The sequence below is a fragment of the Microcaecilia unicolor genome, chromosome 2 (assembly GCF_901765095.1).
Source record: "Microcaecilia unicolor chromosome 2, aMicUni1.1, whole genome shotgun sequence".
NCBI lineage: Eukaryota > Metazoa > Chordata > Amphibia > Gymnophiona > Siphonopidae > Microcaecilia > Microcaecilia unicolor.
This window is the reverse complement of record NC_044032.1, coordinates 537,647,962-537,663,195: the sequence shown is the minus strand read 5'-3', so window position 1 is coordinate 537,663,195 and position 15,234 is coordinate 537,647,962. Positions and strand designations below refer to the sequence as shown.

The 15,234-nt window shown below is 38.4% G+C and overlaps 1 protein-coding gene across 3 annotated transcripts in view; it reads right to left on the bottom strand.

Annotated features, from left to right (window-relative positions):
* Positions 1-15,234, bottom strand: part of KLHL5 (kelch like family member 5) — a 141,323-nt gene that overhangs the window by 46,803 nt on the left and 79,286 nt on the right. For all 3 annotated transcript variants that reach the window (XM_030191298.1, XM_030191299.1, XM_030191300.1), the window contains 2 exons: positions 11,486-11,698; positions 5,382-5,568 (listed from right to left, as the gene is read on the bottom strand). In XM_030191298.1, the coding sequence (XP_030047158.1) occupies positions 5,382-5,568; positions 11,486-11,698 (400 nt within the window). The remainder of the gene's footprint in view (positions 1-5,381; positions 5,569-11,485; positions 11,699-15,234) is intronic.

The following is a 15,234-nucleotide window of genomic DNA, read 5'->3' as shown; positions in this document are numbered from 1 at the left end:
GCGTAGCTCCGAGAAAGAGGCTGCTTCTCCCTCCTCACACATCTGACCAAGTTCTGTTAGACCCATGGCCTCCCACTCTTGATACGCTGGGTCCAAGGGTCCAGGCCCAAACTTGGGGGCAAACCATAGAAACGTGTTTGAAATATGTACGCTCAGGAAAGAATCTATCTCTAATCCCAGTCCAAACTGTTAAGGGCCATTGAAACAGAGTTGGACTATCTTTAGTAATTTCTATCAGGTTTTGCTTTGGAAGCCAAGGGATAGCTCTCAGTGGGGTTGGTGCCACCCATCCCTGTTCCAGCTGAACCCACGGTTTTTTTATATCTTGCATCCATACTGCTAATAATCTTAGGTGTGCTGCTTGGTAATAGGTGCGAAAGGAGGGGACCCCCATGCTCCCCCTTTTTTTTGATTGACACATCACTTCTGCTCTAACTCAAGTTTTCTAAATTAGATTCTAAATGATTTCAATTACCCCAATATTGACTGGGTAAATGTAACATCGGGGCACGCTAGGGAGGTAAAATTCCTTGATGAAATCAAGGACAGCTTTATGGAGCAGCTTGTACAGGAGCCAACGAGAGAAGGAAAAATTCTAGACGTAGTCCTTAGTGGAGCGCATGATCTGGTGCGGGAGGTAATGGTGCTGGGGCCGCTTGATAACAGTGATCATATGATCAGATTTGATATTAGCTTTGAAGTAAGTATACATAGGAAATCAAATCTGTTAGTGTTTAACTTTAAAAAAGGAGAATATGATAAAATGAGAAGTACCGTGAAAAAAAAACTTCGAGGAGCGCCTGCGAGGGTCAAAAATTTACATCAGGCGTGGATGCTGTTCAAAAACACCATCCTGGAAGCCCAGGCCAAATATATTCTGTGTATTAAAAAAGGAGGTCGGAAGACCAAACGGCAGCTGGTTAAAAAGTGAGGTAAAGAAAGCTATTAGAGCTAAAAGAAAATCCTTCAGAAAATGGAAGAAGGAACCGACTGAAAATAATAAGAAACAGCATAAGGAATGTCAAGTCAAATACAAAGCGCTGAAAAGGAAGGCTAAGAGGGACTTCGAAAAAAAGATTGCGTTGGAAGCAAAAACACATAGTAAACATTTCTTTTTTGGTATCTTAAAAGCAGGAAGCCGGCAAAAGAATCAGTTGGACCGCTAGATGACCGAGGAGTAAAAGGGGCAATCAGGGAAGACAAAGACGTAGCGGAAAGATTCAATGAATTCTTTGCTTTGATTTTCACCAAGGAAGATTTGGGTTGGATACCGATGCTGGAAATGGTATTCGAAGCTGACGAATCGGAGAATGAATTCTCTGTAAACCTGGAGGATGTAATGGGGCAGTTCTACAAGCTGAAGAGTAGCAAATATCCTGGACCAGAGAAATGTCCTCTTCTCTCGGAACTTCTCAGGAAGAAAATTCTGTGGGACTTTTCCTCTTTATATAGTTTTGAATCTAAGGGGCCTTTTTTAAACAGGCTCTTTGAAGCTGACTCAGCAACCTATGCAAGTATTCTACTTCCCCACACCTTAATTAACACTTAATTGGGGTCGCTGGATGTGCTACCTCTCCAGTAGCCAAGGAACAGAAAGTAACTGCCTTTTAGAACAAGAGTTTTTGACTATTTAGTTTCTACCTCTAGAAAAGGTTTCAGTTTAAAACAATGGGAAAAATGCCTATTTCTAGAGAAATTTTCAGTTTAAATCTATGGGAAAAGGGTTTGTACTCTATGGCAGCTAGTTAATAATGCTTGCTTTTCTCTCTCTCTCTCTTTTTATTCCCTCCTTAATACTAAACTAGGTCCTGCTTGCTTTTCTCTCTCTCTTTCTCTTTTTATTCCCCCTTAATACTAAACTAGATCCTGCAGTGCCTACTAGATTCTGTTAATGCTATGGTATAAACTTTTTAAAACTAAGTGGGAATGGAGATTTACATGTGGCACGTTGACCTTTTGATAACACACAGTTTCAGAGAGAATTTTTATTTGGCTATTTTAGTGCTCTTTGATTAATGGGCTTTCAGCAATTGTGTTTATAAAGCTACATGTCCAAGCATAGCTAGTTAAAAAAACTTTGCAAAAAACGTTTCTGTTTTTAAACATCTGGAAGACAATTTTATAAAGCTATTTTTGCACATATGTGACCAGATATGAGTGTAAATAACCTCTTATAAATTACTAACTGGCATAAAAGTGTGCACTTTGACATGATGGCATCTACAGTGCAGGGTTGACAAGCACGGGAGTACATTATACACAGTACTGAATAATCTAGACACATGCATTTATACCTGTTTCAGAGCAAGTGTAACTGTCCATACCTGCTCCGTAAGCACAATTTCTGCTGCTAACACTAAGAATTTTTATAAAGACATATAGATGCCTATTTGCCCTCTTACACCAGGTACCCTGTTATAAAATTACCATCTTGGGCATGCTGTTAGAAACTAGATAGCTGAGCTCATTGACCCCTCAATTAATGCTGTGCACCACGGATCCAAACAAGCACACACTTTCATTTATCCCTACCACAGAGCAGGTGTACATGCAGGTGTCCAGCTTTTTAGGTATATTGGAATTCCTGTTGTAAAACTGGGAATGCATGCATAATTTGTGTTTCTGGCCTGACCATGCCCCCATGTCCACAACCTGGACTCTTCCAAATTATGCATCTTGCAACTTTTATGCACACAAACAGCAGTTTTCTAAAACTGTGCTTTATACACTGGCTGGCCAGTTTACAAGTGTAAATGTCATGCAAGCCTTCTAAAATGACCTCCATAAGCTAGAAGTGCTTGCATATATATTGCAAATAATACTGGCTACTGAGAAATGCTCTCTTTAATTTTCAATTTCTCTTTTGGATGGTTTTAAATTTCCCTTTTAGTATCTGGATCATAACTTCAGTGTGAACTGATATGACCCAGATAAAAGCTCTCCGAAAGGAAAGACACCTTACTTTTCTTTAGGATGGTTTATTTTGTATCTGTAAAGGATGACTCTTTTCTTTTGTATATGAAGGATACGTCTAGTGCCTATCAATCTTTTTGTGGCCGTGACCCCATGTTTGCAGCCAAATAAAACTGTGTGACCTCCAGGAAGTACAGAATGAATGATGGACCGAAGGAGAACCTGCCCAGATTGTGACCCCAAATTTGGGTTTTGTGACCCCATTTGGGGCCTCGATCTAGTCTGAGAAGGTCTGGCTTCTGATTTTAGTTTTTAACCAAACAACAAAAGATTCCTAAAGCAAAAAATGTTTGGATAAATACCAGAAAAACACCACTTCCCCTGGTTCTCTCTCACTGTTTCATTGGCTGTATCCTCCATTCAGTTTTTATACATTTTCTGTGCAGATGCATGCCCTTATTTGGCAGCTTGACCACTCATGATAGTACTGTGAAACTGCCACTAGGAGTCACACCATTTTGATCCCAGGCTGTCATTGGGGCAGGAGCAACTGGGGCTCACCCCTGTTTCCCAAAAAAATGCTGACAGGAGGGGGATACTTTTTATAGTATATTGGGGGCATAAGGGAGAGTCTGGGAGGGAGATTTTTAAAGAATGTTGGGAGGGGTCGAGGGAACCTTTTAAGGATGTCTGGGGGCAGTACAGTGAGTATCAGTGGAGATGGAGGGGCAATGGTAAATGTGTCACAAATATTTCAGAACCACTTAATGCTTCCTTTTCAGGAGAAGGTAAGTTCATACACATTATCGGCAATGTATGGGAAGGGAAGTTCTATAAACAGCGCCTGTACTTTGCACTCTTGCATATGTAAATGTAGCTACGCATCCTAAGCACTAATTTATAAGGGTCTGCATAGTGTTTAACTGCAAGGAGGATGCATGCATAGGAGAAACAAGGGTGTGTCTTCCACTTACATACATAACTTACAGAATATTCTAAGTTACACACACTCTTATCACATTTACACGCCTGTGGTCACACCAGATTTATGGTTTAACTGTGGGTGTGTAAATTTTAGATACACTGACGCTGACTTAAGCCAATATTCTATAGTGGAACCTGGGTGTTCAGATGCTGTTATAGAATAAGCGCTCTCCATGCTGCATCGGTGCACCTAAAAGGAGACATCTATTTATGGAATTGCCACCTTACTGTGTAACTAATATCTGTCCCCTGCCTGCCATGCTGCATTGGTAGATGTTGGCCATGCCCCCAACAGTTACTGTACAGGCTTTGTAGTTACCAAGCATTAACCTTTGTCTTTAATGTACGGTAAATGCAAAAATTTACCATGTCTTAGTAAACAGGCCCCGAATTGCTTAATAATTAGCTGTCACTCAAATGAGAGAGAATCCTATATGAAGCATATATTCCATTTGTTATTCATTATTAACACTATTATTATTACTATTATTATCATCAGTCTTGTTACTGGAGAGGAATATAAATAACCCGATAAAACTTGTGTTCTCAAATTACTCAGAGACAGGGCTGACCTAATGGCTTCTAGGCTATTACTCTGTGAATTTATGGAGTGCAGTTCAACAATTCATTTACACTTGTCTGATCATACGCTGCAAAAAGTGTTTGGGTAATCTGGTCTTACGTTTATTTAAATTTGTTATACCGCTGACTGAAATACTGTCTCAGCGGTAAAGAGTAGAGCAGGCTTGGATCAGTAAAGGATTGGAGTTATTTTTCTTGTAAACTCACACCCCCAGCTAGCACATGACCGGTTAAGTCAATATTCAGACTTAACTAGACATGACTTAGTAGGCATAGATAAGGCCACATAAAAAGAAAAGTCTAGGCGGTTAAGTTCCGAATATCAGGACTTAACTGGTCACACCCCCTGGAATGCCCCAACATCGCCAGCTTTATTTTTTGGCGTTAACCAGGCATTTTCAGCAGCGATAAATGGTTAAATACCACTGAAAACGACCGGTTATCCACCAAGACGCAAGTTAACTGGTTGGTGGCCATTCCCAGCCGGTTAACTCGTGCTGAATATATCGGGCCCACAGTCTTTTGAACTGCTGGGGCTGTTGAGGACTAGTGGCCATTTTGGAAAGGATGTACTTAAAGTCAGAGATATTAAATGGATATCTGAAACACAATATTTTAATTATGTCCTCTGGCTTTACCAATAGGACAGTCACACTGTCAACACTAGCCTTCAAAAAATCAAAAAAGAAGACAAAAAAAAAATCAAAGCTTTCTTGATAATTGAAGTATATCATTAGCAGTCTAAACAGGCAGACCTTCTCATTACAAAGCTATCTCGCTTACATCCAGTTGCTATAGGTCATAATTATAATTATGGATGTTTATTCAAAATATCAACTAGTGCCAATACAATGACTCTCAAAAATACATTGCTAAATAGAAATTAGTTTTCATAGTAATACCTTTAGTTGCATCCATTCCTCCAACTGCAAATAAAACTCCCACTGTAGACTTTCTAGGTTTTGTACGAGGACTTTGTAACATTGGCCTTCTCTCTGGCAATAAATGGTATTTCATTGCCTCCATAATGAGTTTTTGACATTCAATGTCATCCCTAAAGAGCACATTATTTTCCAAGTCTGCCAGAAACTACAGAAAAATATTGAGGACAATATTAAAGTAAGAATGAATGAAACACAATGAAACATGCTCCCATATGATCAATTTTGGAATAATATTAACTTTAAACACTTGTGCCAATAAAAAGATAATGCATATATGTAATATACTGTGGAGCTCACATTTATATTGAATATTTAACCTACATACAGTTTTTGAGGCAAAGCTTTGAATAATTATGTTGGAGTCAGCTTGCTAATATATTATTATATGACATGACATAGAATTTATAGTCCGCCAACTCCCAACAAAGTTGGTTCAAAGCAGATTACAACACTTTAAAAAATCAAATTACAGCTTCAGAGAAAAAAATAAATTTTCAATTTTTTCAAAAACAAAGATATACAGGCATTGTTTTAAGCTCATAAGTACATAAGCATTGCCATACTGGGACAAACCAAAGGTCCATCAAGCCCAACATCCCGTTTATATTTTATGCTGTTATCCTAGAAATAAGCAGTGGATTTTCCCCAAGTCTATTTTAATAATGGTCTATGGACTTTTCATTTAGGAAGCCATCCAAACCTTTCTAAAACCCCACTACGCTAACCACTTTTACTACATTCTCTGGTAATGAATTCCAGAGTTTAATTACACGTCAAGTGAAGAAATATTTTCTCCAATTCATTTTAAATTTACTACTTTGTAGCTTCATTGCTTGCCCCCTAGTCCTACTATTTTTGGAAAGAGCAAGCAAGTGATTCACATCCCTACTTTTCCACTCCACTCATTATTTTATAGATCTCTATCATATCTCCCCTCAGCTGTCTTTTCTCCAAGCTGAACAGCCCTAGCTGCTTTAGCCTTTCCTCATAGGGAAGTCATCCCATCCTCTTCATCATTTTTGTTGCCCTTCTCTGTACCTTTTCTAATTCCACTTTATCTTTTTTTGGAGATGCGGTGACCAGAATTGAACACAATATTTGAGGTGCAGTCTCACCATAGAGCGATATACAGGCATTATAATGTCCTCATTTTTGTTTTCCATTTCTTTCCTAATAATACCTAACATTCTATTAGCTTTATTAGCCGCAGCAGCACACTGAGCAGAAGGTTTCAATATATCATCAACAATGACACCTAGAGCCCTTTCCTGGTCGTGACTCCTAACATGGAACCTTGCATTACATAGCTACAATTCAGGTTCCTCTTTCCCACATGAATCACTTTGCACTTGCTCACATTAAATGTCATCTGCCATTTAGATGTCCAGTCTCTGTAATAAAAGTGAATTTTAAAGATTGTTTTTCAACTCTGTCTTGACCGACCAGTGCACTCAGGGTCTGTATTGTTGATTAGAAGTAATTCTGTTTAAAAATGATTGTTTAACTTTGATTGTGTGAAAATAAGTTGGAATGCAGAAGATAAGACACAGCTCTAATTAATTTGGTATGTGAAGAGGAGGATGGTGCTTGCTTTCGGAGATCAGCCTGGCCACCTGGACTTGGAAAACATGACCATGTTCCCACAGTAAGCTTGTTTACCTAAACAGAGAAGCATTCTGTAATTTTCCTTAGCTCTGAGTTCTAAGTCTTATAAAAGGGGGGCTTGTTGCAGCAGAGTTTTGAGGCTCATCCATGGGTAGATGTATCGCGCAGAGGACTTGTTCCTGGTCATAAATAGACTTCAGGCTTTCGCTGCAACGGGCCTCCCAGCTGATGAGATAAGGGCCTGAAATTCCTGACCAGTGATGTTGTATGTATAATATGTATATATCTGTCTTATAGCTTTCTTTTAGTTAGATGATTTAATCATTGTAGATTTTGGCACCTCTAATTACTACTACTACTACTTATCATTTCTATAGCGCTACTAGACGTACGCAGCGCTGTACACTTGAACATGAAGAGACAGTCCCCTGCTCGACAGAGCTTACAATCTAATTAGGACAGACAAACAGGACAAACAAGAGATAAGGGAATATTAAGGTGAGGATGATAAAATAAGGGTTCTGAACAAGTGAATAGGGGTTAGGAGTTAAAAGCAGCATCAAAAAGGTGGGCTTTTAGCTTAGATTTGAAGACGGCCAGAGATGGAGCTTGACGTACTGGCTCAGGAAGTCTATTCCAGGCATATGGTGCAGCAAGATAAAAGGAACGGAGTCTGGAGTTAGCAGTGGAGGAGAAGGGTGCAGATAAGAAAGATTTACCCAGTGAATGGAGTTCCCGGGGAGGAATGTAGGGAGAGATGAGAGTGGAGAGGTACTGAGGAGCTGCAGAGTGAATGCACTTAAAGATCAATAAGAGGAGTTTGAACTGTATGCGGAAACGGATAGGAAGCCAGTTAAGTGACTTGAGGAGAGGGCTAATATGATCATAATGACCCTGGCGGAATATTAGTCGTGCAGCAGAATTTTGAACAGATTGAAGAGGAGAGAGATGGCTAAGTGGGAGGAGACCTGTGAGAAGCAAGTTGCAATAGTCTAAGCGAGAGGTGATAAGAGGTGGATGAAGGTTCTGGTAGTGTGCTCAGAAAGGAAAGGGCGAATTTTGCTGATATTATAGAGAAAGAAACAACAGGTTTTAGCAGTCTGTTGAATATGTGCAGAGAAGGAGAGGGAGGAGTCGAAGATGACCCCAAGGCTACGAGCTGATGAGACAGGAAGGATGAGAGTGTTATCCACAGAAATAGAGAATGGGGGAGGAGGAGAGGTTGGTTTAGGGGGAAAGATAAGAAGCTCAGTCTTGGTCATGTTTAGTTTCAAATGGTGCTGAGACATCCAGGCAGCAATGTCAGACAGGCAGGCTGATACTATGGCCTGGGTTTCAGCTGAGATTTCTGGTGTGGAGAGGTAGATCTGGGAGTCATCAGCGTAAAGATGATACTGAAAACCATGGGATGAGATCAGAGTATCAAGGGAAGAAGTATAGATGAAGAAGAGAAGAGGTCCCAGGACAGATCCCTGAGGTACACCAACTGACAGTGGGATAGAAGTAGAAGAGGATCCACTAGAGTATACACTAAAGGTACGCTGGGAGAGATAAGAAGAAAACCAGGAAAGAACAGAGTCCTGAAATCCAAGTGAGGACAGCGTATCAAGGAGTAGGCTGTGATCAACAGTGTCAAAAGCAGCAGATAGATCGAGAAGGATGAGGATAAAATAGAGACCTTTGGATCTGGCTAGGAACAGATCATTGGAGACTTTAGCAAGCGTTGTTTCAGTTGAATGAAGGTGGCGAAAGCCAGATTGAAGTGGATCAAGAATAGCTTGAGATGAAAGAAAGTCAAGGCAACGGCAGTGAACAGCATGTTCAAGTATCTTGGATAGGAAAGGGAGGAGAGAGATGGGGCGATAGTTGGAAGGACAGGTATGGTCCAATGAAGGTTTTTTTAAGGAGTGGTGTGACTACGGCATGTTTGAAGGCATCAGAAACAATCGCAGTGGACAGTGAAAGATTGAGGATATGACAGATAAACGGGATGACAGTAGGAGAGATAGTGTTTAAATTTACTACTTTGTAGCTTCATTGAATGCCCCCTAGTCCTAGTATTTTTGGAAAGAGTAAACAGACGCTTCACTTCTACCCTTTCCACTCATTATTTTATAGACCTCTATCAAATCTCCCCTCAACCATCTTTTCTCCAAGCTGAAGTACCACAACTACAATGAATGCCATTGTAGTTAACATTTTTATCCCAACTTTATTGCTCTAAAATCCAATCCACTTTGTTTTTAGTAAAACTAAATTTTGAAGATGACTGTTACTCATGCAAATGTGCTTGTGATTAATCCAGCACAGCTAAAAGGTGTTCAAGAACTGAACTAGCAGAAAGTAGGATTGTTCAACCTGATTAAAAAATTCCTTCAAATCAGGTTGCAGTATTACTGATGTCTTCAGGCAGGGTCTGCAAATACTGATCAAGGGAATCTGTCTGAAACACTTGATTCTGTACTGCATCATCTGCATTAGAAGTATTGCTAATTCATCACTTGCACCTTCATCATCATTGTCATGCTGTCCAGTTACAGAGAAGGATTTCACAAAGTTGGAATCATTGTGATGGTGGTGTTCTAACAATTTTTCATCTGATAGCAAACTCTGAATATCTTCAAGAAGGGAGGCAAGAATGTCAAATGTGTGGGAAGAGGAAGAGGGGGAGTCCATGCCTTCCACAGAAACGCAAACACAGCAGACCAAGGGTGGAAGAAGGCCAAATCCAAATGACCAGCCAAAACAAGGGGGTAAGAACTTCAGAAAAAGTTTATTGGACCCGACACGGTCCGTGTTTTGGCAACAAAGCCTTTCTCAGGGATCTAAAAACATAAATTTTAATATACAAAGTTAAAAATACACAATTAAAACATAAAAATCATAAAACAACAGTAAAAGTATAAATCAAAGTATAAAACCGAGTGTGGGAAGGCCAGATAAGCAAACTTCTCTAAAAACTATCAATCCAGTGAACAGTCAACCTAATGTAAATTTTCCATGGGATTACCAGCAGTCTGTTGTAGTAGATATGTCTGTTCACCAAGAATTGCAACCAGCTTTAGCTTTTTAAAAATATTTTCTTTTATTTAGATTTTAACATTTTGACAAGCAAATAATAGAAAATAGGATTACTCATAAAGTAATAGCACTAAACAGGTAATACCCTAACCTCCCCCCCCCCCCCCCCCCACCACACACACACACAAAAAATCAACTACTAAATCCTCTATGTAGTCCCCAACTATGGGATCCTTCAGAATATACTGAGAACAAATTCAAAGGAAACTGAATTAAATGAAAGGCCTAGTCACAGTGACAATCACATTTATGCCCGATCTACCACAATCAGCTTCAGTTTCATCTCCACTTCAAAGTGACCCAACTCATCACTGTTCTGTTTGACTGGAAACTAGTAACCAGTTCAACAAACATAAGCAACTTCACTGCTACCATGGGCTATATGCACTGAACAGCAAAATTAAGATGAGATGATCTACTGTTTGTGTGACAAGAATTACAATAGCAAAACCCAGTTTTTGCCGCTTCATTTGGTTTACTGACGAATCATTTACATCTTGCTTCTGCTTTTACTTTTTACTGCAGCCATCTGATGTAACTGAGTAAAAGTAGCAAAAATTGGTGAAATTATTACTTCAGTAAAACGTAAAAATAAAAAACTTTTCCTTCGTGGAAGATAAAAACAAGAAGGCAGGTCTGGTAAAATACATAGTCTTACTCAGTAAAAGGCTCCCAGAGACTTTATTTGGGGATATTCTCTGCCAATGAATTTTACTGCAGTACTTTGTGCCTGGGGAGCCAAAAATCACCTGTTTGTTCACTGTGGAAGTAGCTGGAATGCTGTGTGAGTAACATGCTGAAATGGTCATTGTTATAGAAAGAAAACTACTTTGAGTGGGAAAATGTTACAAAACCCCTCACCTTCTGAAAAGAAATGAAACAGTTGTTCTGTCCCTGACACAGCCAATATTCCTGATGAAACACGGCCATGTCAGGCACAGATGATTGATAACCTGGAAGCCTTTTACTGAATAAAAGACTGTTGTTTTTTTTAACAAGACCTGCCTCCTTGTTTTTATCTTCCATGTTGCATTTGGAAGATCACCTGCCTTCTTATTTTCTGACAAATTTTTCCTTTACTTCTTTACAAATAAAAATGACAATACTTTTACTTAAGTACAGTAATAAGTTACATTTACTTAATTACTATACAATACTGTTTGGCCCTTTTTCTATGCTCCAGTTTGGTTCCAACAACTCATATTTAAATTTCAGTTAACTTCTTCAGGGTGTTTCTTTGAATGTGGTAAATACCACATTGGAAATAAAAAGTAATAAATTATATAATTATTATCCAATCTAATATGGCCAGTGTGTGAAATATAACAGTTATCTAATAGGCAACAAGATAGATATTTTCCATTTCTATTCCATACCTGTGGTAGAAGAAGAGGTAGTCTGATATACGCAAGCAGTTTACTGAGATCTTTCCTTCTCTGTTCCATGTCATGCCGAACCCATGTGAGCAGTGCATTTAGTATAGTCTCTTCATTAGGAATATTCATGTCATCACTTGCTAACAGCTTTGCAATTTCACTGCCTGGTAACAACAAAAACTCTTGATTTCTAATTACTTCCATGAAATGCTCCTGCAAAAAACCAAAATGACAGAATCCTTAGCGTAGCTATATTTTAAAGATACAGTAAACATAACCAGAAATGTTACTTTCACAGAGTATATGTTCATTTATAAATCTGCTCATTTTCTGCAGAATTTTCATATATGATACTCAATGATTTCCTGTGTACAATAGCAGTTTGCAAGTTACCATTCGAGTGTTTTAGTAACAATAATTGTTTTTTTTATTGTTCACCTACAGTTTAAATATCAAGTTTCTCATATAGTACAAGGTTTTGGTGTGGCTGCATTGTTTCATGTAATCACGAGTGTGGGTAAGCATCATGTTAATGTGCACCTCTTAGTGGCCATGCATGGGTTAACATGTGTAGTTTACGTTTAGTGCACTTGGTTTTCTCAACAATGTTTACAGCAGTAGGGGGTCATTCCTCTTTTTCCTTCCCTCCCTACTTCCTGTCCCTCCTTTTTTACACTTTTTTTCTTTTTTAGGCGTGTTCATTTCTTTTCATTTTTTATTTCTTCTTTTCCCTTTGTTCCTTATTTCCTCCTTTTTTATTTTTTCTATTTTTCTGTTTTTTTTTTTTTAATATTCATTATGTATCTTAAATAATTGTTGTAGTGTTTTTCAACTGATGAATGCTGTATGCATTCTTGCAGGTTGTTCTGGAATTACCAGTGTATTACAGGGGTTATTTGTCACAATTTGGGCTTGATGTCACATATGTTCTTCCTTACATGTTTTAACTCTTCTGCAATAACATAGTAACATAGTAGATGATGCCAGAAAAAGACCTGCACGGTCCATCCAGTCTGCCCAACAAGATAAATTCATATGTGCTACTTTTTATTTGTACCTGTCCTCTTCAGGGCACAGACCGTATAAGTCTGGCCAGCACTATCCCCGCCTTCCAACAACCAGCCCCGCCTCCCACCACCAGCTCTGGCACAGACCGTATAAGTCTACCCAGCACTATCCCCGCCTCCCAACTACCAGTCCCACCTCCCACCACCATCTCTGGCACAGACCGTAGAAGTCTGCCCAGCACTATCCCCGCCTTCCAACCAGCCCCGCCTCCCACCACCGGCTCTGGCACAGACCGTAGAAGTCTGCCCAGCACTATCCCCGCCTCCCAACCACTAGCCTCGCCTCCCACCAAAACTTGGCTAAGCTCCCAAGGATACATTCCTTCTGAACAGGATTCCTTTATGTTTATCCCTCGCTTGTTTGAATTCTGTTACTGTTTTCATCTCCACCACCTCCCGCGGGAGGGCATTCCAAACATCCACCACTCTCTCCGTGAAAAAGTACTTCCTGACATTTTTCCTGAGTCTGCCCCTCTTCAATCTCATTTCATGTCCTCTCATTCTACCGCCTTCGCATCTCCGGAAAAGATTCGTTTGCGGATTAATACCTTTCAAATATTTGAACATCTGTATCATATCACCCGTTTCTCCTTTCCTCCAGAGTATACATGTTCAGGTCCGCAAGTCTCCCCTCATACATCTTGTGACGCAAATCCCATACCATTCTCGTAGCTTTCCTTTGCACCGCTTCAATTCTTTTTACATCCTTCGCAAGATACGGCTTCCAAAACTGAACACAATACTCCAGGTGGGGCCTCACCAATGACTTGTACAGGGGCATCAACACCTCCTTTCTTCTGCTGGTCACACCTCTCTCTATACAGCCTAGCAACCTTCTCGCTACGGCCACCGCCTTGTCACATTGTTTCGTCGCCTTCAGATCCTCAGATACTATCACCCCAAGATCCCTCTCCTCTTCCATACCTATCAGACTCTCACCGCTTATATATTATAACAAAAATAAACAAACCCATTAAAAAATGGTGTAGTATGTTAAAATAAAACATTTAAATAATTAAATCTATATAGTGTGTTTTACTATATCTACTGACCTTATGATATACAGCTGTTTGTGAGAAAAGGTGTCTTTATCAATACACACAAACGATAATCCTATGATTGAAAAATAAGAAAACTCACTCATAAATATCCATTGAGATTACACAAAGCAACAAGTGATAAAATGATGAAATAACTAGAGAATAAGTAGGAAGAAATGAGTTATCAAAATACGTGCAACCCTCTGAAAAGTTTTTATAAACAACTAAATCTAAAGTTTATAAAAATACAAATATGAATATAAACAGGATTAGAGGTCATTCACATACAATGTGCTATCATGGGATTAGAATTTAGTGATCCTCTGAAATTAATAACTACGGAATTTATAAGATGCGGTGTAACTGAAAATATAGTATCCTAAATACAATCATAATTCTGTTCTAATTTTAGAAGCGCACCGAACAAGCATTTGTATTTATAAATATATGAGACCTTTTAACGTCATAAATCTAATTAAAAAAATTCTAATATTATGTTTGTAAACTATCTTGACTTCAATTTGTACCCCTTATGTAAACTGTGAAAATCTTCCATGTATGTAAGTCATTGTGATAGAATGATAAATAATGGCCGTTGCTGAGTGCCCCCTTTTATTGAATCGTAAAGGTATTGTATCGTATCAAAAAATATATATATAATATAGCAAAATTAATACCCATGAAAATGATCTTGTCAAAAAAGGAAACAAACATTCATGACTATAAAATATGAAGGGTGCTATGTGGTTGGATTTAAAAATGGGTCTAAAAAAAAGATTGTATACAGAGGCTAACCTTGTCCATCAGGAGATATACATCGGTATAAATAGCATTATCTTTTTCAAAAAGGTTAAAAACTTATCGAAGTTCAACAGGGAATGACACTGGACTGTCGCAAATAGCTTCAATGAAGAAAAGGGCATCCCTGAATCGTCCGTTATTTAAATACTGAAAAGCACGCCAAAAAAGAAAATTCTGCGCATGCTCCTATAACGCTGCCATATAATGGGAAAAACCTGCGCATGCTCCTATAACACTGCCATGTAATGTGAATCAGAAAAAAGAGGGGATTTTCTGCACATGCTCTTGAACCAATGTCATGAAATATGAAGGAGCATCGCCGTAATATCAATGTGACAAAACAACGCCAAAAAAAAGGGAGGAATAAAAAATCTGTGTATACTCATGGATAAAAGGCAGTTAAATACAAAGAGTTAAACAGCCTATATATATCTCAGAAGTGTTCACCGAGAAACAACAAACAACGACATATAATTCAGTATCTGTTTGGATTGAATATACTACAAAAACCAAAATTAAAAAAAAAAAAAAAAAAACTAAATTATATTTCATTGATCTCCTTAAAAGTATGTATGTCTGAAAATGTGGATATTACATCAGGCTGTTTTTATCATTGTTTTCCATGTGTACACTCAAGCAATCATGTTTGTATATTAATAATATGAATCTCAAAAAATTAAATAATAAAATAAAAAATGAAAATAAAATGAATAAAAATACAAACTTTTCTATATATATGTATATTTTGAAGAGCAATATAGTTTCCTTATAACTGGTTATAATTAGGACAAAGACAAAAATTAAAAAATAAAAATTGTTATTTTAGAACAATGAATAATAA